Source organism: Centrocercus urophasianus, unplaced genomic scaffold (assembly GCF_019232065.1).
Source record: "Centrocercus urophasianus isolate 14NV4802_14NV808 unplaced genomic scaffold, USGS_Curo_1.0 seq_20, whole genome shotgun sequence".
NCBI lineage: Eukaryota > Metazoa > Chordata > Aves > Galliformes > Phasianidae > Centrocercus > Centrocercus urophasianus.
This window is the reverse complement of record NW_024884756.1, coordinates 15161896-15184946: the sequence shown is the minus strand read 5'-3', so window position 1 is coordinate 15184946 and position 23051 is coordinate 15161896. Positions and strand designations below refer to the sequence as shown.

General features: G+C 36.8%; 1 protein-coding gene across 1 annotated transcript in view; it reads right to left on the bottom strand.

Annotated features, from left to right (window-relative positions):
* Nucleotides 1–23051, bottom strand: part of PDE11A (phosphodiesterase 11A) — a 121287-nt gene that overhangs the window by 46479 nt on the left and 51757 nt on the right. Inside the window, exons 3-10 of the mRNA XM_042822383.1 lie at nucleotides 21927–22016; nucleotides 19189–19329; nucleotides 16817–16881; nucleotides 12114–12249; nucleotides 10751–10826; nucleotides 9256–9323; nucleotides 8823–8915; nucleotides 5701–5751 (exon numbers count right to left, since the gene is read on the bottom strand). Coding sequence (XP_042678317.1) covers nucleotides 5701–5751; nucleotides 8823–8915; nucleotides 9256–9323; nucleotides 10751–10826; nucleotides 12114–12249; nucleotides 16817–16881; nucleotides 19189–19329; nucleotides 21927–22016 — 720 coding nt within the window. The remainder of the gene's footprint in view (nucleotides 1–5700; nucleotides 5752–8822; nucleotides 8916–9255; nucleotides 9324–10750; nucleotides 10827–12113; nucleotides 12250–16816; nucleotides 16882–19188; nucleotides 19330–21926; nucleotides 22017–23051) is intronic.

Genomic DNA, 23051 nt, shown 5'->3' with positions numbered 1-23051 from the left:
GGGGAAGAGCTCTGTGCCAGTCCCATCCCTCCTGCCACACCCAAGAGTAGTCAAAGTCTGTTTGACTAGTCTTGGTGAGCAACCTTAAAAATACTTCAATATGTGAATAATTTCACACACTTACAGAGTGGTGTGGGGCTGTGAACAACTCCATGTGCTTCACCATATTCACAGCTGAGACCATGGCCTGCTACACCTCTTCTGCAGACATTACAAGTCTGTGACCCGTTGTTGAATCCACGTTACTGGGCAGATCCAAAGTGTTACCTACACAGCCAAGTATGGGAAACCTCATCTTCCAGCTACACATTTACACATGGAGTAGTTTGTAATTGGTCCAAAACAAAAGGCAGCTTGTCTTTCATTTGCCAAGTAAGAATAATGTGATTTTCATAAAATATTACAAACGATTTAATTACCATGATATAAAAGTAATTAGCATAGTTCTAAGTCAAAAGATGATGACACAGCAGAAAATAGTATAGCTTAGGAAAGCATTCCCCATCCTTACAGAGTTTGGAGATAAAGTGGATATATAAAATTATATTTTCCGTTGTGCTGCCACTGTTCCATTTTTAGGGTGGGTATAAAAATTGTAACAGCACGTGACATGAATACCAAATTCACTTTATCTCATACATTTAGTGCATCTCCCAGTACCAAACTCATGGAAACCAGACATTTTTCATTCATTCAGGTGTTTACAATATCATAAAAAACAGCAGTCCTAAAAGTTGTTTCCCATTTCGGTTCAACTCTCTTCATTTTTTACTCTATTAATACCTGTTTTTTGAGACACACACAAAAACCTCCCTTTGTGAAGGTAAGTCTTAGCTAGCTACACCTCAGGCTACGGAGTTGAGAAACACAGGGATTGTTATTAATGCTGCATTTTGAATTGAAGCCTCTATAAAGCAGGTGATACATTATTTTCTGTTGTGCAGATCTCCCATGTGCTGTTTGACCTAAAAAAGGGAATCTCTCACAGGGCTATAAATAATGCATCATAGTCATTAAATATTGATTTGGCTTATACCATTCACAGCTGCATAATTAGGTTAGCTTTTTAAAAATAGCTTCTTGTATATTACCCATAATAGGACAGTGTTTACATATTCTCTTTGGAAACTATATTAAATTTAAAAGTGATTTGTGTCTGTGAGACAGCTTGCTGTCTAAGTCACAGGACTTGTTCATTTCTGTCTCAGGAGGCAGTAACTCCTGCTATAAATATCCTGCCCTGGACACAACTCTGCATTTGTTACTCACGTATCTTGGCTTTCTATATTTGCCTAAAAGGTGACTATTTTTAGGCTCAGAGAGCCTGCATTTCAATGAGAAGAAACCTGGCACTGAAGAACACTGCTATAGGATATCATCAATCTTAGATTAATCAGACCTCATTAATCTTAGATTTTTTATTCCAATATTACCAGTGCTTTTATTTAAACACTAACACTAGAACATAATGAAAATAACATCTTTTTTCAAGTTTAAAATATAAGAAGATCTTCAGTTGCCACAGATTTTAAAATTATACATATATCTAACTTCTGAAAGAATAAAAAGTAATGTTGATATAGTTATGATTCACTGGTGTTTTACTTGAATTTATCCCACCAAAACTCATTTTGAATTTAGTGCTGTTATGCTGATAGCACTGATGAGACGTATAGATACAAATCAGGCTTAAGACTTCATTCTTCTCAGATGTGCAGTGTGCCCAAAAGTACTGCCTCCTATTTTATTTTGTTGGCCTCCAACATCAGAGGCAGGTGTGGGGGTATGGCAGTAGAGGTTGAACCTTCCTATTAATTATTATTATTGTTTTGTTACCTTGGAACAGATGGCAGCAGAAGGACAGTCTGACAAAATGGTGTCTGATATGGAAATATGGATTCAGTAAAGGTGTGTCATTGAACTCCTCCCTGCAGAACAAATGGCACCCACTGACCTTCATCAGTACTTGCTGAACATTTATGGAGACCAAACAGTGGATGTGAGTACAGAGAGGGGTGGGTGGTGCATTTCAGTGGTAGCAAGTGGGGTCACCTCTGCTGGTGCAGATTTTTCAAAGCACAGCATGCAGCTTCTTGTTCATCTCTGGTGAAAACACAAAGCTAATGGTGGTGACTATGTTGAAAAATAGTGATTTGCATCTAAGAATTTGCTCTATCAAATAGTGCTCTTGTGCACTTCGTATCTGTTGTAGTTTCTGTGGAGATAAATAGGAGGCATTACTCCCACAGCAGCCTACATACATTTTGACTTCTTTTAATTCGTACACCTCAAAATGCACATCCTCTTTCATATAACCTGGTAGTACAGTGTATATCCCACATACAGGTCTAATGGTAGGCATGCTGCAACTAATTCTGATTAATAATTAATTCTGATTCAATAGGTTTTTTTTTGAAACTCTATCCATTAAGTTTTTCTTGGTTTTTTGTCATTTTAAAAACTTAACTATTTTCAGGAAAACACACCGATTTTATCTTGCATATCTACTCAAAGTTCTATTTAAAATTCATTTTAAGTGGGCATGAAAAAAAGGACTGAAGCTTAACTTTTAACTTTTTTTTGCCAGAGACCTTGCTCTATCAGAAAACACAGGGCAAAAGACTGACTATCATGAATAAATGGATAGAGAGTGGGAAGACCACTATGCAGCTTTACAGATGCCAAACTTAGCTGAAAGCAGCAATATCTTTCAGTCTGCTGAAATCAATGGCAAACTTCCCTAGGGTCAGACCATCACCTACAGAAACTAAAGGCTTGCTCAGACTCTGAACCTAGATCTAGGAAGCAGTGTTTGCATTTGTCTTGAGGGCTAAGACCCCCTCTCATCGCTGAAAGGAGCTCACCAGATGATGAGTGTGCTCCTTCCATCCCACTCACCCTACGCACTGGCAGCAGAACCCGCAGGCGTCCCCTCGAGGTCAGCAGAGCTGCACCACACTGCCTCCGAGCTGCACATCCGCTCTGTGCCTCCTGAGTATCGCGTGCCTGCTAGCGTCAGTGCTAACAAATCCCAAAAGCTTTAATGCAAATACTGAAAAGGACTGATGACATGAATTTTTAGAATAATGATTCACATAATTAAGTATTCTTCTGAGAAAAATACCTCCATTCACTAATGGAACATTTTCTACTCATACAAGCATTTTTGAACTCTGCTTTCAGATTTTTACAATTAAACCTACACTTCAGTAACATCACAATTGGAATCCCTTCAAAAATGTGCAAAAACAGTTTGGTATGAATTGATTCTGCCACTTTTGCTTTCAGACAGCTGTTGACACCTGATATGAAGCAATGCAATTGCATTTCATGGTCAGTTATCTTACCCTCATTTTTCATCATCCCAAACTTCTCCCTGTATTGTCCAGCTCCACAACCAATGGTATTCCACATATTTTCCCATTCAAACTGCTGAAAGAAAGGTGCTTCTGAAAAGCCAGAAGTGATCTACAGGCATTATTCTCATTTAGATGTTTCTATCAAGGGTGTTGCTCCTGTTCTGATTGAACAGGAACATCAGGTAAATCATAACAGACATTTTCACTGACATGTGCCAATAAATCAGTGAAAGGAACAGAGACACTTAAGCCCCAAACATTTCCAAAGGGAGGAATTGTTTACTAGCTAGTAAAGTCTGCAGGATGACCCTCAAATAACAAAGGGCTTACACAAAATATAACAATATCACAAACAATGATAAAGAACAGATTTCTAGGTAGGTAGGATGCCCCAGGAGACCTTGGCAGGAAGATCAGCTGCCAGAACTCTGCAAGAGGGAAGACAGGAGCAATTTTATCCCATAGATGGATGGCTCTCTCTGGGGATAAGCTCTTTGTTGAGAACCCATAAGGCAAGCTGGTCATCTCTCTCTCACTCTAAGATCATTGGTGCAAGACATTACAAATGCTACCCAGCACTCATATTTTGGGGGAATAGAAAGCAAGACAAATAGATATAGGAGAGAAATATTCTTCTGAAAAAAAAGTCATCTTACTTCAAGCATTACTCTAGTATGGTCCTTATCTTCTTATCTCTATCATTTATTCAAAAATATAGCTATTGTGCTTTCTAATAAACACTTTTCACTTCTTTTATCTTACCATTTGCAGTTAAATGAATAGTTTTATGTCTTCAAGGTAAATAGATAATGACAACATATTCCTTATTTGGAAACTAGCAAATCTATTAATGAGGACACCTCCTCACACTAACATCTAAGTTAGAAAAAAAAATAATTAACAGTGAGCCTTTATTTCAGCTACATATATCATAATGGAGAACTGCTGACAATCAAGAAGAGTCTCTGGAATTCAGCAAGCTATTTGCTGAATCTTGGCAAAAGCTATATTACATGTTGTTATTCTAAGGTAAATTAAATACCAAAAATACAATGAAACATTCATGGTCCTTCATCTTTTTCTCTCACTTGTTTCTTGCGCAGTGCTTGGTGCTCTGTAAGTCCAAGTACAACTTACTAAGCACACTGAAATACTTTCTGATGGCAGTAGTGATCTCCAAGTGACTTGCTTCCAGTAATCTAAATTTCATCTAAGAAAGGTGTGGGCAACTGCACTAAAATGTACGATATTATATAAAGATCATTTTACCTTGTCACCAGCTACTGTTGCAGTATTAAGACGTAGCTTTCATTTGGGCTGTAAAAGACGATTAATGAACTATCAAGTGCTGCTTTTCACAGCCCAGGTAACTCACTAGTACCTGTTCTGCTAAGTCACTCACAGCTTTCATCATGGCTGCCTCCACAGGACAGAGAAGCTGTGGCTAGCAAGACAAGTTGTAAAGCAGCCATGAAGCACTGGTCAGACAGACACCAGGAAGTCACACCATGAGGTGTGATCATCTTTTGCAACAGCCCAGACCTTGCCACAGCCTCCAGATGTACACTGTGTACAGGAGACTAATGCTGATATCCACCACAGGAGTTTCTCAGAGAGCACTGGTAAACTCTCTACATCATAGACCTAGACCTGCTGCAGACAAAGAAAGGCCACCAAGTTTCCTTAGGTTATCTTGAGCAGAAAAGGGCAAAGCACATCACAAAAACAGCTCTGGAGTGCCGGCAGCATTGAAAGAGCAAGGCCACAATTTCCCCTACCCTTTACTCCTTTGCAAGGCAGAATTTGGCATGAATGCATAATTATTGATTCCTAGCAATGCTAATTTCAGCATGCACTGCTTTACACTTTTGCCCAGGGCATTTCAAGAAGTTGGAAGAGGATTTCTTACCTTTATATCCATCCCTCTGAGACTATTCACTATCTTGGTTGTGAATCCTCTACTTCATTAGTAAACACAAAAAAGCTTCCACGCTACAAGCAAAGCCTGATGTTTTCCCCATTTTCTCTAGCTTCTTCCTTAGCTGTCACTGTGGTATGACTTCCCCGTGGGTGTTCTTGCTAACGAGGCCACCAAACCCATACTGATGTGTAGTTCCAGCAGCCAGGGATGGCACCATGATATTTTGCTTCTGTGCACCTATCACTGCATCTCTTCATCACGTTTAAGATTTTATTTTCCACTTTCTCTGTCTGGCAGCCTAACACATAATACATCCTGCTGATTATTATTTCTACTTTTTATATAAAATAAAACTTTAATCTGCATGCATTTTAATTCACCGTTATATTTTCAGAAATAATTGAAAGTTTAAATCCTTACCTTAAATTTATCAACTTCTGCCTTTGAACATGTTGCATGATAAGATAAAACCTGCCTCAGAAAAAAAGATAAAAAAACACTTTTGTAGAATCAACAAGAAATAATAGGGCTCTTTCCTGCAGTCTAGTCAATGACTTTAAAAACAAATTTAATTAATACGTATGCCTGATAATTCAGTTCTGAATATCAACATACAATTATTAATTGCAGGTTATCATGTGACATTTATATTTTAGGTAATTTTGTAATGAAGCATGGATAGTAAGTACTTTTATAAGTGCTCCTACATTGTTATCCTGCAGTTCTGCAATTAAAACAGAAAGAATTTAATGTAAAAATAACTGTAGATTTATAGATATTAAATAATGCCTTTTGCTACATAGTAGAGCTTTAATGCCTCTGCTAATGGCACATCATTGCATGCAAATTAGCACCTCTATGACATTACTCTTACTCCTGACATTCTTTTCATTTCTGTTGTGTAGAAGAAAGCATCAAATATAATGCATAAAGTACTGTGTATCTAGTGTAACAACCTAAAAGTATGCATACATGGCATACGTTATATACTTATATGAAGATACTAGCACTGAACAATCAACTCCACAGGGCACAAAAGCCATCCTGTGCTGCATGGTAGGAAGCAATAGTCCACAGGAGAGCCTGGAAAGCCAGAGTACTTCTACCAAGAACCTCCTCACCCCACAGCAACAACTAGTCTGCTCATGTACTTAAGCTATTGTATAGACTCCTAATTTTAAAATTGCTTTCATATACGAATGTTCCTGCTACTCATACAAATAACCAAACACTCTTACAAATGCCCTTGGCTTGCAATACCTTGTGACAATAAACCCAAAAAGTATTTACTCATGTTAGTTTTAAAGGCGTTGACTTCTACAGTGACAGCAAATCCCTGTACTACGAAAGATTAAATTACAAATGCCAATGTACTTGTTCTGTCCCATGTTTTACTTTCCATAACTATAACCTATCCTTCCTCAGAAAGTATCTATGTCCTGCCCTAGTGCAGTTTCTCTCGGAAATCTATAAAATTAGGAAAAACAAGTCTTCTGCTTATGACAGATCACACTTAATACAAAAAAGCTTCTCCTTTACCTGCATTCATATCCCTGTAGATTTTTACTGTCCTCTCTAATATTTATTATTCTTTTTTTTTCATTCATACACAATTTTTGAATCCTTAAAGTCAATCTTTCCCCAGCATTTATTTACTTCTTGGTTTTCTATTTATTAGTTAGTCTTACAAGAATTGTATCTCTGCGCTTGGGTAAGAATATTTAAATAATATAAATCACATTGATTGTATATGATAACAATGTCATCATGAAATATCACTCATCGTCACCCTAGCTAAATGCATACATATTAATAAAGTATTCTCTTACTGAGAAATTAATTCACAGTCCTTCAACATATACTTTTCTTTTGTACAGTATTTTTCTGCTATATCTTATGAGTTGTCATTCATTTACAGAAGGAATTACTCTGTCATGAGGCATAGTGGCCATTTATCAAATCTATTATGTATATTCAAGTTATACGACTATGGGTCCTTTTTAGATCTGAGAAAGAAGTTGTATTATAAAGCAAGAAATTCAAAATTTCAGTAGTAAATAAATTTCTGTGTTTTATATCTATATATTTAAGTGCGATGCCTGCAACTGCTTTTTTCTTGCTAGGAAGAGTATTCAATCTAAGTTGTTATATTGCACAAATTACTGCAGTTGTGAGAATTTGTAGTAATTAATGACTGTGACATGTAAAGAAGGAATCTTTGCAGCAGGCCAGAACAGCAAAGGTTTCCACTTTCCCTCCAAAAGGGACACATAAATAAGAATAATCAAAATGCTACTAATGCTTAGAATGTTTTCTAAAAGACTTAACGTGTTTACATGCTTTATAGGGTTGATTCCTGATACATAAGACAAATAACTTCAATATCTTCAGGAAAGGAGAAAAAAAAATGCTATCTTCTTAGCTATCCAGTTTGGTTTGATTTTTGTTTTAAGTTAGAAAAAATCCTGTCATTCACAATAAAGCTGGTGTTTTGGTTCTTATCACAACGGTGAGCACAGCAGAAATTTGAAGGAGCTCCACAGTTACAGGCATGCTCACATCAGGGATGTCTAGATAATTTTATTGGTACAAGATTTGAAATTTATTATAATACTAAAATCATACAAATCTACTCTTTTCAATGAAGGAATCTTATAAAAATTATGAGTCTAGCATAATGCTTCAAAAAGAAATTAAATTTCCTTCAAACTTTGCTCAGTTATTGATTCAGATAGGAATAATGTAAATCTCTAAAGCTGTTCTCAAAGTTCAAAGCTTTATCCTTGTGATTTTTTCCCCCACTATCTTATGTTTAGAATTTCTAGAATATAATATAGAACTTCATTGTTGAATCCGCTTATAGAAGCTATTGTTTTTTGAAAGTTCTGCATTCTAGAGTCTGTTTTACTGGAGCAGATAAGTTTTGCTCTTCATGAATGGGGGAAAAACACAGGAAAAGAAATTCTTTCAAAGTTAGTGGAGGAAGACAGACATCAGTTTTTTATCCATTTAACTGCTCTGAATGTTGTGTAGACAGGCATTGTGCTGGAAGACCATTGTGCGTTTGCTCTGATACACAATAGCAGAGTTTCTACTGATCACTTTTTTCCTGTTCACACTACCTCTCATTCACAACACTAGAAAAGAAAGACAACAGGCTATGTAAAAACAGCACGTTTTAATAAATGTCAGTTAATGATGGGAAAGACAAAGACTCATTCCAGCACCTGTATCTGCAATGAACTAGCTTGGCATCACTGTCCCCTCTTAAAGCAAAAACAAACAACAAATCACAACCCCCCCCCAAAAAACATAACAACTAAAGAACAATCAGGGACATCAGATGGGATTTCTAAATTATGTAAAGCTGTGCATGAGCTCCACAGCTAAGTGTATTCTGAAGTTTCCCTTCAGGACTTCTGCAAAACAGTGCAGAAAAGTAGATTAAAAAATGATGCTAAGTACAATAAATTCAGGAGCAGTAGCTTTCTGTACTTGTAACTTATGAATCACAAAGAAGTTTCATTAAGAAGTACACATACATCAAGAGCCACAGACTGTTTTGCCCAGGATTTCTTCACTTGGTCGTACATAATTGTGTTGTTGATGCCCAGACCACAGAAAATAACAAAGGCCTAAAATGAGAGAAAGGTGGGAGGAAGAAGAGAGAAAAGAAAATCAATGATCATTTTGTTGTAATATAAATATAAAGATGAATGCTGGGTTAGCAACTGAAAAGAAATCACTAAAAGTGTTAGGAATGTTTATATAAGTTACCTTGAGAATGAATGTAAGTCACTGGCCTTAATTAGATGAGAATGATCAGATGCAAGAGCAATTTCAGACAGGATACAGCCTTACTGAGTAGATAACATATCCTTCCCACCTCCCTTAAGTAGGCTGAACGAGCATTACCCAGAAATATCAAATCCTGCTGAAAAAGCGTGTTTCTGCTACGAGATTGAAGTCTCTTACCTCAAACAGTCGCTGGTCAGCATCATCAAAGGGCTTCCCATCGAGTCTGTTCAACACTTGAGCTACCCCTTTAGAAAGAGTTAATATAAATTATAATATTTATTCACGAAATTAATAATGCAGAACACTTTATTCAATAGTAAAATTTAAATATATTTGTAAAACTGGAAAGCAAAATTGCAAATATTTATCAAGAAAAACAATAAGCAGACATCAATATGTGGAGGTCTGTCTGTTTTGATACCACGACTGCTTAGTTCTTTCAGCTGTTAGTCTTTGTTCTGTAAGTATAACACTGGGGAGCAAAATGACTCCCAGTGCTTTTCAGAAAAGGTTCAACATCCCTTTCAGAAAGGATTTCACAAACAGAATAAAGTTAGTTGTCCTAACAATTTGAAGTTACATAATTGACCAACATTGACCTTCATTCCTAAGTATCAGCTAATTTAACAACATCTGGGCATGTAAGACCCTTTTTTTTTTTGTCCTTCTCATGACTGGTTCACAGATGTATTGAACAATGAAAAAAACAGTTTCCTTAAACCACCTGGAAGCACTCCAAGTCTTGGCTCTAGCTGAACAGAGTTCTACTGCAACAAACCATTCCTACTTCATTTAGCTAAGCTTACCCTTAGACAAACAATACGAACTATCAGCTTCTGAGCATTGAGTTTCTCTTCTACTTTTCTCAGGTAATATGCAATTCACAACAAAGAATGAGCCGTATATATAAGAGGTTCACTTCCCACAACATCTCTAATGATTAGGCTCAAAGATTCTGCATGGCACTGAGTACCTTCAAAGCAATCCTGATTCCAGCTCTCACCAACTGCCACAGCATACAGGGATGCAAATATTACAAGTCTAAACTGATTCAGCTTTGACTTGAAATCTTCTGGGGAAAGCTGAGGAGGAAACCGGTACTAATTTATAAATATTATTTCTTTTTTCAGCCAAAAGCCAGTAAGAATGCAGGTGTATCATTGTTGGGAAGCATCCTATCAAACAGACTATAAAACCCTGTCACATCCTAATCCAGCACACACTGCTGCCTCAGGCAACCCTGACAGCTGCCTCAGTCTCTCTGGTAAGTCATCCCTAGCTGTGCGTTTCATCGTTAAAGAGGGAAACTGTCTGGCAGGGCTGCAGAAACAGTTGCATGAGTTATACGCAAAAGGTCAGACCCACAAAAAAAAAAGTATCAAAGCACAACAAACTTTTTTCACTAATAGTGTTAGCATTTCAGTTTTCATCGTGTTTGTTTTCATATTTCAATACCATGTATAACTTAACAATAACACAATGGGAAAGCTGAAAAAGTCCATACAGTATCCAAGTCAAAACATCCCTTCTTGGATACTTAGCATGCATCCTAGGTACCGTAACTTCTTAACAATATTCAGCTGGGAAAAAGAAGAAAAGGAACACAGAATTAAAAAGACAGAATTCAATTTACATTAGCACAAAAATGGTGTGGCTATGAGGAAGTTCTTACCAATTATTTGGTGGTTGCTATTCCATATAGGAACACAGAGAACAGACCTTATGTGAAATCCAGAAATCTGGTCAGCCTACAATGTAGAAATGAGAGCTTCCATTATGCTCCTCTTTTACTATACTTGACTATCCAGAGAAATAATCCATTGCAACAGTTAAATTTAAGAATAAAATTTTCACATGAACCCACCAACAGAAAAATAATAGCTGCCCTTTATATCAAAAGATTTTTTTTCTATATATAAATTGAGCAGCACTTCAAATGGACTAACTGTAAACCAAATACAAGACAAATGAATTATTCAGGACATAACATACTGGAAGTACAACTGCAAACATAGCAAGGATTGGCATGCTTTATTTCAGCACATCTCTTTGGCAAGGAATAGACCCCAGGCATTAATTGTATTTCTAGAAATTCTGAATAAATTAGCATTAACACAGGGTTTTTTTGACCATTTTTACAGCTGGCTCCTTTTAGTTTTCTTCTTTTTTGACAAAGTCTTCTGATGTGGGCACTACTATCCATAGTGACATGCGTAATGAAACTGAAGCCAAGGAAACTCTTGCATGAAATACTTCTAAGCACATTTACTGTAGTGTTATGATTTGGTAAGCTTGCTGACCGAGACTATCCACTGATTCACGTGCAGCCAAACTGCTGGCCACGTCTCCCATAGCAATAAGGTTCCACTGGACAGAATGCAGTGAAGACTTCATCTTTCCCTATGCCTTTAACATTTATTCAGGTTCTATACGTATATATATATATGTACACGCATTTTTATCTTTCTAGCTGTGACTGGAACTAATACCTTAGGATTCATACAAAACATCTACTAGGAGCATTATTCATCTCGGAGAAATAACTAGTCCAACACGTACAGTTGTTTTGTGCAAAATACCAGATTAAGAGGGTAGTTGGCCAAGTAAGACCACAGACAACATTTGTCTCTTTAGATGTTGGTTGTTTACACTCCATGTGCACAATCTGAGTCATTCTGACAGCTAGCAATGGCATTGCTAACATCAACAGCAGAATTTTCAGCAACGAAAATCAATTTGTGTAAATCTCAAAGTACTCGATAGTGGAAGGTATTGCTTAAATATTCACTAAAAAAGAATCACCAAGAGGCCAGTAACTGCCTGTAGTCATACGCTAATTCAGTGACGTGTTAGCTATACAAAGTCACATCAATAGCATCAGGCCTCAACAAGGACATACTGGAAAGAAAATAATTCAAAACTGATACACTCAATTTTACCTGTAACTGTAATTTTACCTTGTAACTGTAAAACTGCATTGTATTAGTTTCAATGCCAAAAATACAACGTTACATTCACATTTCTAAAAATCTTACTTCAGCATCAAAGCGAGGATCCTGATAGGCATCACTGATATTCACCGGGAGACCCGTGGAAGCTACAAGTTCAGCAATGCTGTTATTTATTAGCCAGTCAGAGTAAGATGGTGATTTCTCCACACCTTCTTTGAAACTATCAGAAGATATAGCAAGAGAAGGAAAGAATACATTCAACGTTGCTTCAAAGTCCAGCACATTTTACAGGCATTCTCACAGAAACTGCAGAACTGTTCACAGTTACTAATGGTTACTAAGCATTATCTTTGGAGAAGTAATTTGGTGTTTATTGAAAGAGGATATAAAAGAAATTCTTCTTTATGCAACTCCTTTGATTGAAAATATCATTGATCTCCCACAATACTTACACATTTAATAATGAAATCCACTGACACATGAATCAATAACAGGATCATGTTCACATCTCTGTGGAAGATAAGCCTGAAGCCAGTACTAAAAATTTTCTGTAAAGCTACCTGAAAGCACAGAATTTCAGATTTTTGTGGAATGTTTTTTCATCTGCAGTGCTAGATCAGAGTGGCAGTAGAAGGGATTGTGAAATGAGTCTTGAAATCAATACTGTGTATTACAGCAGGTGGATCCTGCTAGGTATATAATACGTGGATATTTCCTACTTGACTGACCTGCCACAACTACTAAAGGACTACAGAGCATAAGATACAAGAACTGTGAGCTCAGTACACCAGCATCACCTCAGCTTGTGCTGAAAGCTCAGTGTCTACATAGACCTTGAAAATCCTCACCCATTCCCCTGTCTACTCAGCAGGAAAATGCTCACTGACTTATTGCAAACAGGTTTTTATGATTGGCAAGCAGAAGCTATTTGTGTGAACACCTGTATACATACTATCTTAGCTTTGAGAATAAAACTGGTCAACACCTGAGACATTACCTAGGAGAAAGTGATTGAACAGCTGTGGAGAAGACCACAATGGCTTGAAACTTCAAAATAATGGATAAGATGAAGACATATGCACACTAAAATGCTCAGAAGACTCAATCAAAATGAAAGGATTGATTTTTGTTGGCCACATTAATTTTCTGAAAGCTAATTTAACTAAAGTCATTCCTTTGAAAGAAAACTCAATATTCCTAAAAGGCTATAAATAAAGATAATAATAATGATTTACACAAAAAAATCCAAGTGTATCAGCTTTAATTTGGGATAAGAATTTTGAGTGACTGTAATAAATGTTGCACATGCACTTTGACAGGAGCCTTCACTGAAAGAAATTACTTTTGAGCTAGGTAAGAAAATATATCTTTATGATGTAAGATTTATTTGAGGACATCAATATACTTGAGAAGTGGAGGAAAAAGATCTTTCAGGATAAGAATCTAATTTCAAATGCACAGATCCCCACTTCATATCTTAAAAATCTGGATACTTTCATTATAATCTAAGACACTTTAAATCGAGTTTAGAGTATAACTGTTCAGCATTTTAAACTGTAAATGATATCAAGTCAGGAAGAAGTTTTAGCAGTACGTTCTGCATCATTCCCAATCTTTGCAAGTGCTTTACAACCACACTCTGAAGAGATGCACTTGACTTTCACCAGAGGAATTACCAGTGTTAAATTCTGATGTGAATCTCAGCCAGCTGGCTCCCTCTCTATTCTCAGCAGCTCAGAACAATCAGAATTGCCTCTAAAAATCATAAGCAACAATATACCATGGAAAGCTGTGAGCTGGACTGCTGGACTAATGCAGGCAGCTGCATGCCACTGCCTCCTGTTTTGCCTACACACAGGCAGAAGCATCATGTGCCAGACAGGAAAGAATGCTCTGCTTTAAGAGCACTGAGTGGTGCTGCAGGCTTCCCTCACACAATTGCGTTCTTGTGATCTTCCTGAAAGCGATATTCTCTGACAGGGGCAGCCAGAAGCACAGCTACCTTTAATTCACTCTAAATTAACGTAAACCCTTCCAACTCCTAGGACTAGAAGAGCAGGAATATGGCTTAAAAAAAACATAAAAAAACACTGCAGGGAATGAGGCGGTGCAGGAGTCAGCATCACTCCTAGGGATGGCAGCAGTGAAACAGCAATAGCACAGATTTCTGCACTTTCTCTGTGCCTGCCTAACTGGGAAGGAGCACAGATATTTTCTGTGCAGCTCATACAAGCCAAGGTTGTTCACCTTCTCACCGCCTCTGGTATTCAAGTTATTGAATAGGAATCTCAGCTACATCATCCACTAAGATGCCTTCTGTGCAGGAAAGACATGGCTCACAGCATCTGCCCCCCGCTCACCTCTGCCCAGAATACATCCAAACTGAACTCAAGGCTTCAAAGATTCAGGTAGCTTTCTTTCAAAGAGAGAAAAACTTGAAAACCTGTACTTCAAGAATAAAGTGATTGTCATAAAGGACTGTATCTTATGAATCAGAACCGAACTTGATCCTGGCATGTGCTGGAATCTGTCAAACAGATAAATTCAAGTGTGGTCTCACAAGGTATTTCTTCATAACCAACAGCAAAGAAAAAAAGACGTGAATATTCATTATAATGTTCAAGGACTAAGCTGGTAAACTTTCACCATGCAGAGATGAAAAAGACAAAAGATAAGCTAATTTATTCTAAAACCAAAGGAGGAAAAGTTAGAACCAAAACACTATGTTGTCCTTGGAGTTTCTCCCTCCTTCAAATTAAAACTTACAGGCTGAGAATGGTTTCAGTTATAACCTCTTTATATTTCCACTAAATTTTCAAAGTAGTAATATTTATCTCCATTGGGGTCATGATGAAGAAACTCATCTTGCCATTTATTTTCCTACACGACACTGCATTAGTTAGGTCCATGGAATGTGAAATGAAAAGGGCAAAACTCACTAGAAGAAATGCTCAAATGCCAAGGGCTCCTGGCATTGTTCTGTATCCTAAATAACCTTTATTTTCCCACTATAGTGCCAACAACTCAAGCTGTGCCTGTGCTAGATCCAAATGCAACATCATATCTGCCAGTCTCAACTTAATCTTTGTAAAACCGGTTTCTCCCCCCACTGGATGGAAAAATGAAAGAAAAGCAGTCTTTACATTAAAATGCACAGAAATAGACCTTTATAAATCTTACTAATAGTTGGCATGTGTTTATTCATCTCTCTAACTAAAAGTTGAGTCAATCGACTACAAGCAGTGCAGGCTACTACAAATTGCTTTTTGGTAACATGCTAACATAACTATGGTAACAAGAAACAAGGCAGCTTGGTTATTTTCACACCAGTCTACACTGTCTTGACTAAGCTGGCTACCGATCAAGCATGACAAAAACAGGAATAACAACCACATCTCTTGATTCACTCCTCTGACCCCTAACAAAAGGAATGTATGGTCACCCATTTAATTGACCTAGGAAAGAGCAGGTGCTACCCTGATGCTCTTTCTGAAAGGGACTAAATTACAGGTCCCAGATGGAGAAACAGATTATTTATTCATGTTTAACCTGTAAAGTGATTTTTTTATTTTTTTTAATCACTTGCTTCCCTTTCCTATTTTGTCTCAAGAATCCATCTCTTCAGTGGTTGGTAGAGTACAAGAGATCTAGTTTCTATCTGTCTTTCTGTGGACCTGGACTCTGCTGTCAGCTAGTAAATTTAGTAATTCTGTGACAACCACCTACGAAAAACCTTAAGAATTAGGAGCTGTCATAATTTGGAGGACAATATGCACATTAACCTTAATGAAGTGGCAATTTCTTACCACACTGGAAGTAGATAAGAAAAGCACTAAAGGCAGGAAATTATCCATAAGTATATTTCAAAGCTGTTTGAAAAAAATGTGTGTGGCAAAGCACAAAGTCATCTTCAAGCCTGCTATGTATTGCAAGATGGAGAGAAGGCTTACACCATTATGGCAACAATTCCACATGGAAAATTATAATCTAGAATTAGAATCATTTTATTTTGCATTCAATATATATGAGTTAATCATTGATTTAGGGTCTTAAAAGACGGGAGAAGCCTTCTCACAATATCTCTAAAACTTCATCCATTTATTTGATATTTAGGACCTTTTATGTGAACTTCTGTGTTACCAGTTATACTATCTTGTAAGCATTAGTACAATAATCCCACAAATAGTTATCTTACTACTTACAGCTAGCCCTTTGTCAATGTTTAAAAACAGATCCTATTAAGCAAAACATACATTTGTTTTGACTGGACTCCCACACCAGAATTACTCACAGGAATGCAATTTTTAGCATATGCATGTTCTGTGAGGTTTTTAGGTTTTACAGCTTCACAAGAACAGAAATCAAATCTTACTGGAAACCTTTCAATGCAACTGTAAGGAAGCATTTTGTAAAAGATCAGCAAACAATTTAAAAAAAATTGTAATTTTTTACTTCAGCACTTACCATGCAAAACAACATTTGTGTATTTTCCACAAGTTCAATAACAAAAATCATCATTAGTTTCCTGGCTTCTCTTTTGAGATATTGATATAATGTTATATCAGTGTGTATAGCAATATTAACATTTATTGTTAATGTTGTTTTTCATTTTTTCATTCAGTTTTTCATTTGAAGCAAAAAGGAATCTTGTTCGAGTAAAAACAGTAGGCTGACACTCTTAAAGTAAATCTATCTAAAGATTCGTAACAAAATAAAACCAAGATCAAACAAATTTTAAACTGAAAAATATAAAGCAATCTGTTACCATAGAAGACATGAGCACCAACCTGTTTTCAGTATCAGCACTGCATTTTGGAGATAGCAGCTCAAAGGATTTTGTAAATTTCACTACCTGTCACATAAGCAAAAGGAATTTAAAATTGTTGTTAAAATTACAAGTACATAAGTAAACACTAATGTAAAGTTACTGTATTTAAGCCATATATTTCTCCAATGAACCTACAACAAAGAATTAAATCTGTATTTCCTCGGTGAAGAATTAATGTAAAAATGTAATACACACCATTCATAAAACAAACATTACCAAATCAAATGACAGCTTAATGAATTATGAAGAACAGAAATCATTTCTGGAACAGTATGCTTCCCTTCAGAGCTCTTTTGAACACGAACTACAGAGCTTTACCTAAATCTATTTTTTTTTTTTTTCCCCCTCCTTGGGGGAGGTTGGGGGGGGGGAATAAACAGAAATATGCTTTTGCAGTAATTACAATCTCTTTTCCTTGAACTTTTGTGTCAACAGTACACAAACAAAGCCTTTTAAGAGTAGCTGATGGAACACAGAACATAGATAATGGTTTTAGATGCTAAGGAACATTCACCTTCCATTTCAGTTCTGAATTGTAAATGTTTTTCATGCTGTATATGGATGATATTTTAGACATGGCTTAGCATTAAGTTAGTCTATGGAGATCCATTTTGCTATAAAGGTTAACCCTTTGAAATAGGGAAATTGGGAAAATAATTGCTTTGTCACTTTATTAAAAATATAAATTATAAATCATATATATTTTTAATAATATATATATAAATATATAAAAATAAATGAGCATTAAGATGCTGTTCTCCCATTGCAAATTAACCTAAGTTTTATGATTATTTAAAAAAACAGAAGGGTTTGTTGTTCTTTGGCTTATCTGAATACCTCAGCTGTCTGCATCTCAGGATTTGGTCTAGATGAATGAGTAGACTGTGTGTAGTTTGGAAAAAAAAACCACCTCCATGTTAAGTGGTAGAAGAAGTACTAAGAACAGAAAAAAAATGAAATGCCGTCCACCGTCTGCTACAAACACAACATACTACTGCTCTACAAAAAATAAAAATGATACACTAGCAAACAGAAATGTAGTAGAACTACATCATGTAATTGAAAAAGAAATGTGGGGGGAGGTTAGTGTAAGAAAGACTAGAAACATTAAAATCACATAGCAGAACATACATGAAATCCAAAGCTCTGTCGTGCTTTCATGAATGCTTGTGTAACTTAGGGCACACTCCATGGAAAGTACTTCATTATTATTAGTTTAAATGAAATGAGAATCATAGCTTTCCTCCGGGAAATAAATAGTTTTTCTGCCATATACACAATCTTGTGATTCTTTGATAATCATTTAGATTCCCACTGATGCACAGCAAATCAATTACAGAGTCAGTGAATCTGAAGAAACGTGGATAGAAAAGAATGCTTCAACTAGTGCTTTAATCATCAGTAGGAACAAAGGAAGATTGTGCTCAAAACCCTGAACGGAGACACTAATTTAAAGGTAGCCACTTACTTTACTCCTGATTACAACAATCATTACAGTGTTTACATTCCTAAAAGAGGCTTTCATACCCTATGAATGGCAGTATTTAAAGCATCCTGGCAAAGGTTCATGCCAAAATGAAATCCAACTTTGGACAGATAGCTTCATATGGCTTACCTCTACCTGCTCAACTTAAGAGCTCTGCAATGAAGTAATTATTCCCTGATCAAACTGACAGAGCTATTGGAAAAAACAAGAATACTTCAGTAACGTTGAAAGTAATGTTTTCACTTCGCCTGCTCACTGCAAATGCTTCCTTCTACCACAAGAACAAGTACAGTTCTAAAACTGCTTGCAGGTGCCACCTGTTTGATAAGGTATTAGCCTGAAAACAACAAAAAGGTCTTAAGTTCCAGGTAAACGTGAACACAGCTACAGGCAGGATTTTTCCTTCCTCTGAGTGGCTATGGCATGAAAGAAAGAAGCCAAGCAAATAAATAATTGAGAACAAATCAGGTCCCTATTTTTTACCAACCAAATCGAAGAAGCGTTTGCTTCCTAGCTGCTCTGCAGTAAGCACTAATTCCATCACAAATGCAAATGCAAAAGACAGCTAAACTGCTGGGTCACAACACTGATAGATTCAGTAAGTTACAGGCCTCATATTAAATGCCTTTAATGAACAGAAGGAATCAAAAATACATTTCGGTTTCCCTTCAAACAAGTACTGGATAAAGGTACCTGTATGCAACTTGCATTGAATAATTATATGCTGAAAGAATTCTTGCTATCCAATGCTTACATTCAATATGAAACAGCTTCTCCACAGTACAAAAAAAGCTGCTACACAACTCATATATTAACCCTTCAAGAAGAGGTACAGGTATACTTACAGGGGATTCAATATCTTCCAGAAGTAATACTGAACACCGTTCACACTTGAGTAGAGTCTGGGCTCGATGCATTATTTTCTTGACAATCTTCTCTAAGTCAGTCTGTTCTTCAAAGAGGTCATTCACTACTTCCAGTAAAGCCTGTATACAAGGATACAGAACTCTTATACTGGTTACAGAATGCATGAATACACGGAGCATTGCAAGGAGTCAATCTCTGCAGTCTTGATTTTAGTATGAGTGGTAACTGAAATCTTCATTCACAAAGTTCTTAATGATTATGGCAACAGTCAGTGGTGTGTGGTCAGAGGAGCATCTAGAAAAATAAATAAGTACACATCTCTATACTCAAAACTGACCACAGTTCAACTCCTAGCAATAAAAATAAAATCTTACGAATTGTTTCATTTTGGTCCAAAAATGAAACAATGGGTGGAATGCAACCCCCCAGGTATGCAGTATGGATTGAGTTACTTGATTTGATACAGTGAATTTGCTAGTGCATTTATTTCCAACTTCATGTTCAAAGTTTGAGAAAAAAGATTATATTAATACTTCTATATTCCAACAGAGCTCTGATCCCATTTTTACCACTAACAATTTATCTGCAAAATACAGTGACCTAAAATGAAGAGCTCCCCTTCTCATTTCATAACCTACAAAAACAATGGGTCATGTTCTTTCCTACAAGTTCAAAAAAGGTCCAAAGCTCTTTCCTTTATTCTGGCTAATGGCACTGAAACTGAAAACCTGCCCATTTAGGTAAGCATAAAAGCGTTAGTGGCCTTAGCTATCCCAATGCAGTGGTCATCAAAATGTTGATCACAGTTGCTAAAGTTGCCACTACTTATGTCCTCACTGATGGGGAGGCCAAAATATGGGTTTAACTATCACATTTTAATTGCCAACTATTTTCAATCATCAGCCAAAGCTGAAGACCATCAACAGGTCAGAAACATAAGTACAGATTACCATATACCTGTAAAATGGCAACAAGTATTTGTTATGCTTTCCACGGCTGAAGCACTAAGAAAAAATACCTGCATCTCCAACTGTATTTCCTAATGCATCCACTCACCAGAATTTACCATTTTCTGATGACAAATGTGAACATTCAAAATATCCTTCTGTAGAAAGAATGTCTCTCAAAAGATTAAATGCTGCTTCCTCATTGTGTCCAGAACACTGGGAATCTGTAGCAAATTTTATATCTCTAAGCGCTCAAAAAATTTTGTTTCAACATCAAACAAAGAAAAAACAATACAACCACAAACAGTAGCAGAAAAGCATTTTTTTTCAAGCCTCCTCCACACCTCCACACCCAAAATATAGAAGCCATTAGTTGGAGCTAGACAAAAGACAAGCTCAAATATCTAACAATACTTAACATCTACACATTATTAGAATGGGCTATTAGTTTTCAGCTGAGTGGGAATCACTAGCCTCCATACATGAAAAGCACTAAAATCCAAGCAATGAAAATGTTAGTGCTCGATACAAGGACCAACCCCACTGTAGTTTCCCCAGCTTTGTGAAGTAAGATTTGTTAGGCACTACAGATGGCATTTCAACTGAAAATTCAGTGTGAAAAATCAGGAAAAAACTTCCCGAATCACAATTTCATTTCTTAAAAAAATAAAAGTCACACCAAAAAGCCAAGGGCATGTGAGCTCACTGTTACTCTCACTTCTTTGAAGCCTTCTATCCCAACTCACATGTCATCAGCAACCATGAGTAACATACCTATGCAGATCCACATTGTTGAAATCTTTCACATACAAGTCTTTGCTTGTTTACTTTTATAAGGATGAATCTAAATTATTCACACACAAATTGAATATCACAAATCCTATGCTGAAGTTTTGATATTTCTGGAGCTTTACTAGAGTTTGAATCACTGCCAATGTAACTCTTTCTACTGCATTGTCACCAGTACAATTGTCTCAGTACTCCAAAACAAGAAACTGACATCAGGAAACAACAGATAACACCAAGAGCTTTTCCTCCCACGTTCCCTGCTTGCTGCCTTAGTAAAGTTTGCTATCTGCTGGAAATGCATCCTTGGAAATAAAATGTAGTTAAGACAGTCTGCTTAGCAAAAAGTCTGAAATCTGGAATCTGAAAGAACAAAAGATGAAGATTTGATACTGGTCCAACACACGAGGACTGCTCAAAAAAGCACTGCCTCCTATTTTATTATGTTGGTCCACAACATCAGAGGTGGACATTGCTGGTATGGCAGTAATTTCAACCTTCCTGCCAGTATTCCATTACATGTTGTTGCCGTGACAGATGGCAGTAGAGGGGCAGTCTGTTAAAATGGTGCCTGAAATGGAAGTGCATATGAAGCAAAGGTATGCCATTGAATTCCTCTTTGCAGAAAAAGATGGCACCACTGACACTCATTGACACTTACTGAATTGTTTATGGAGACCAAACAACAGATGTGAATACACAGAAGAGTGAGTGAGTGTTTCAGCAGTGGTCACAGCAACATGGAAGACAAGCCATGATCTTGTCAACTATTTGATTTTTAAGAGCATAGCATGCAGGCTCTTTTTCATCACTGGCAAAAATGCATAGCTGAAGGTGTTGTCTACGTTAAAAAATAGCATTCTGTATCTGACAATTTGCTCTATCAAATAGTGTTATTGTGCTCTTTGTATCTAAGATAGTTTCCATAGAAATAAATAGGAGGCATTACTTTTGAAGCAACTTACTTACATTTTGTTACTCACCCTGCTTCTGTCATATTCCTTCCTTGAGGCTGCAAATAGCTGGGCATTGGAAATGGCAATCCCACAGAATGGGAGGTACATCTGCATCACCTAGTGCCAAAAGAAACGTCCCACCATTAAAAACAACTGCAGTTAGGCAGTTGTGTTATTAACAAAGAGACAAACGTAAGTGGCGTCTCTCAGGAACGTCTCAAGACCACTCACTCTTCAATAGACAACTGAGTACAAGCAAAATCGTCACAAAGCACTGAAAATTGATGGAACAAAGATCAAACTGCAAGGAAAGAAAAACGCATTTGAGTTCATAGCCCTCCTATGGCTTGACTGGAAAACCGTGATTTTTGAGTCTAGAAACTGTCTTCTGAAGGCAGTATTAAAATATGTAGACACTGCAGCTTCTCCAGTAAAAGTATTGCTCTTATTTTTCTGGTCTGCCTTTGTTCTAATACCTAAAGAAAAAATGAGAACAGCAATCTTGAGTCACATTCCTGCTGATTTTTAGAGGACACAGATTTTGCAGAATACTGGCAGAGTGTAACAGAACACATCCATCCCAAAACTCTTAGGTCATAGAGCTGATTGTCTTCTCAATGGGGGGAAGGAGGTTCAAGATACACTCAAGAAAATTCCAGAGAAGAGAGATCAAAGGCAAATTAAGTTGAAATGAACAGAAAAAAAAAAAAAATCGCAAGGTTTAGGTCTGCAAGAAAATTCATATTTACTTAGCCCTCCGGGAGGACCAAGTTGGGCCTTAATGCATGATCATCCATTAAGAAAGACTGCACAGGAGGGACTGGGAAATATTTTGAGATGCAAGCTGACCATACTTTAAACTGTCTCTGAGTGACACAAACTATTCTACTCAAATGCCTGAATACCTGTAGAATTGGCACATTTCACACGAATGTCAATGCACAAAAGACTAATAATATTAACATATTTAAGCCACATAAAAACAACAAGCCTATAGCAGTCAGTGCAGAGCAGTTCAGAGCGTAGGAAGTAGCTTTTATAGCTGCTGACAGCCTTAACATTTGCCAAGCCAATGGGAGCTGGAGCATTCTGAACTTACAATAAGCCCCTCTGTGCACGTGAAGTGACGTGAAAGAAGAGATCATTGGGTGG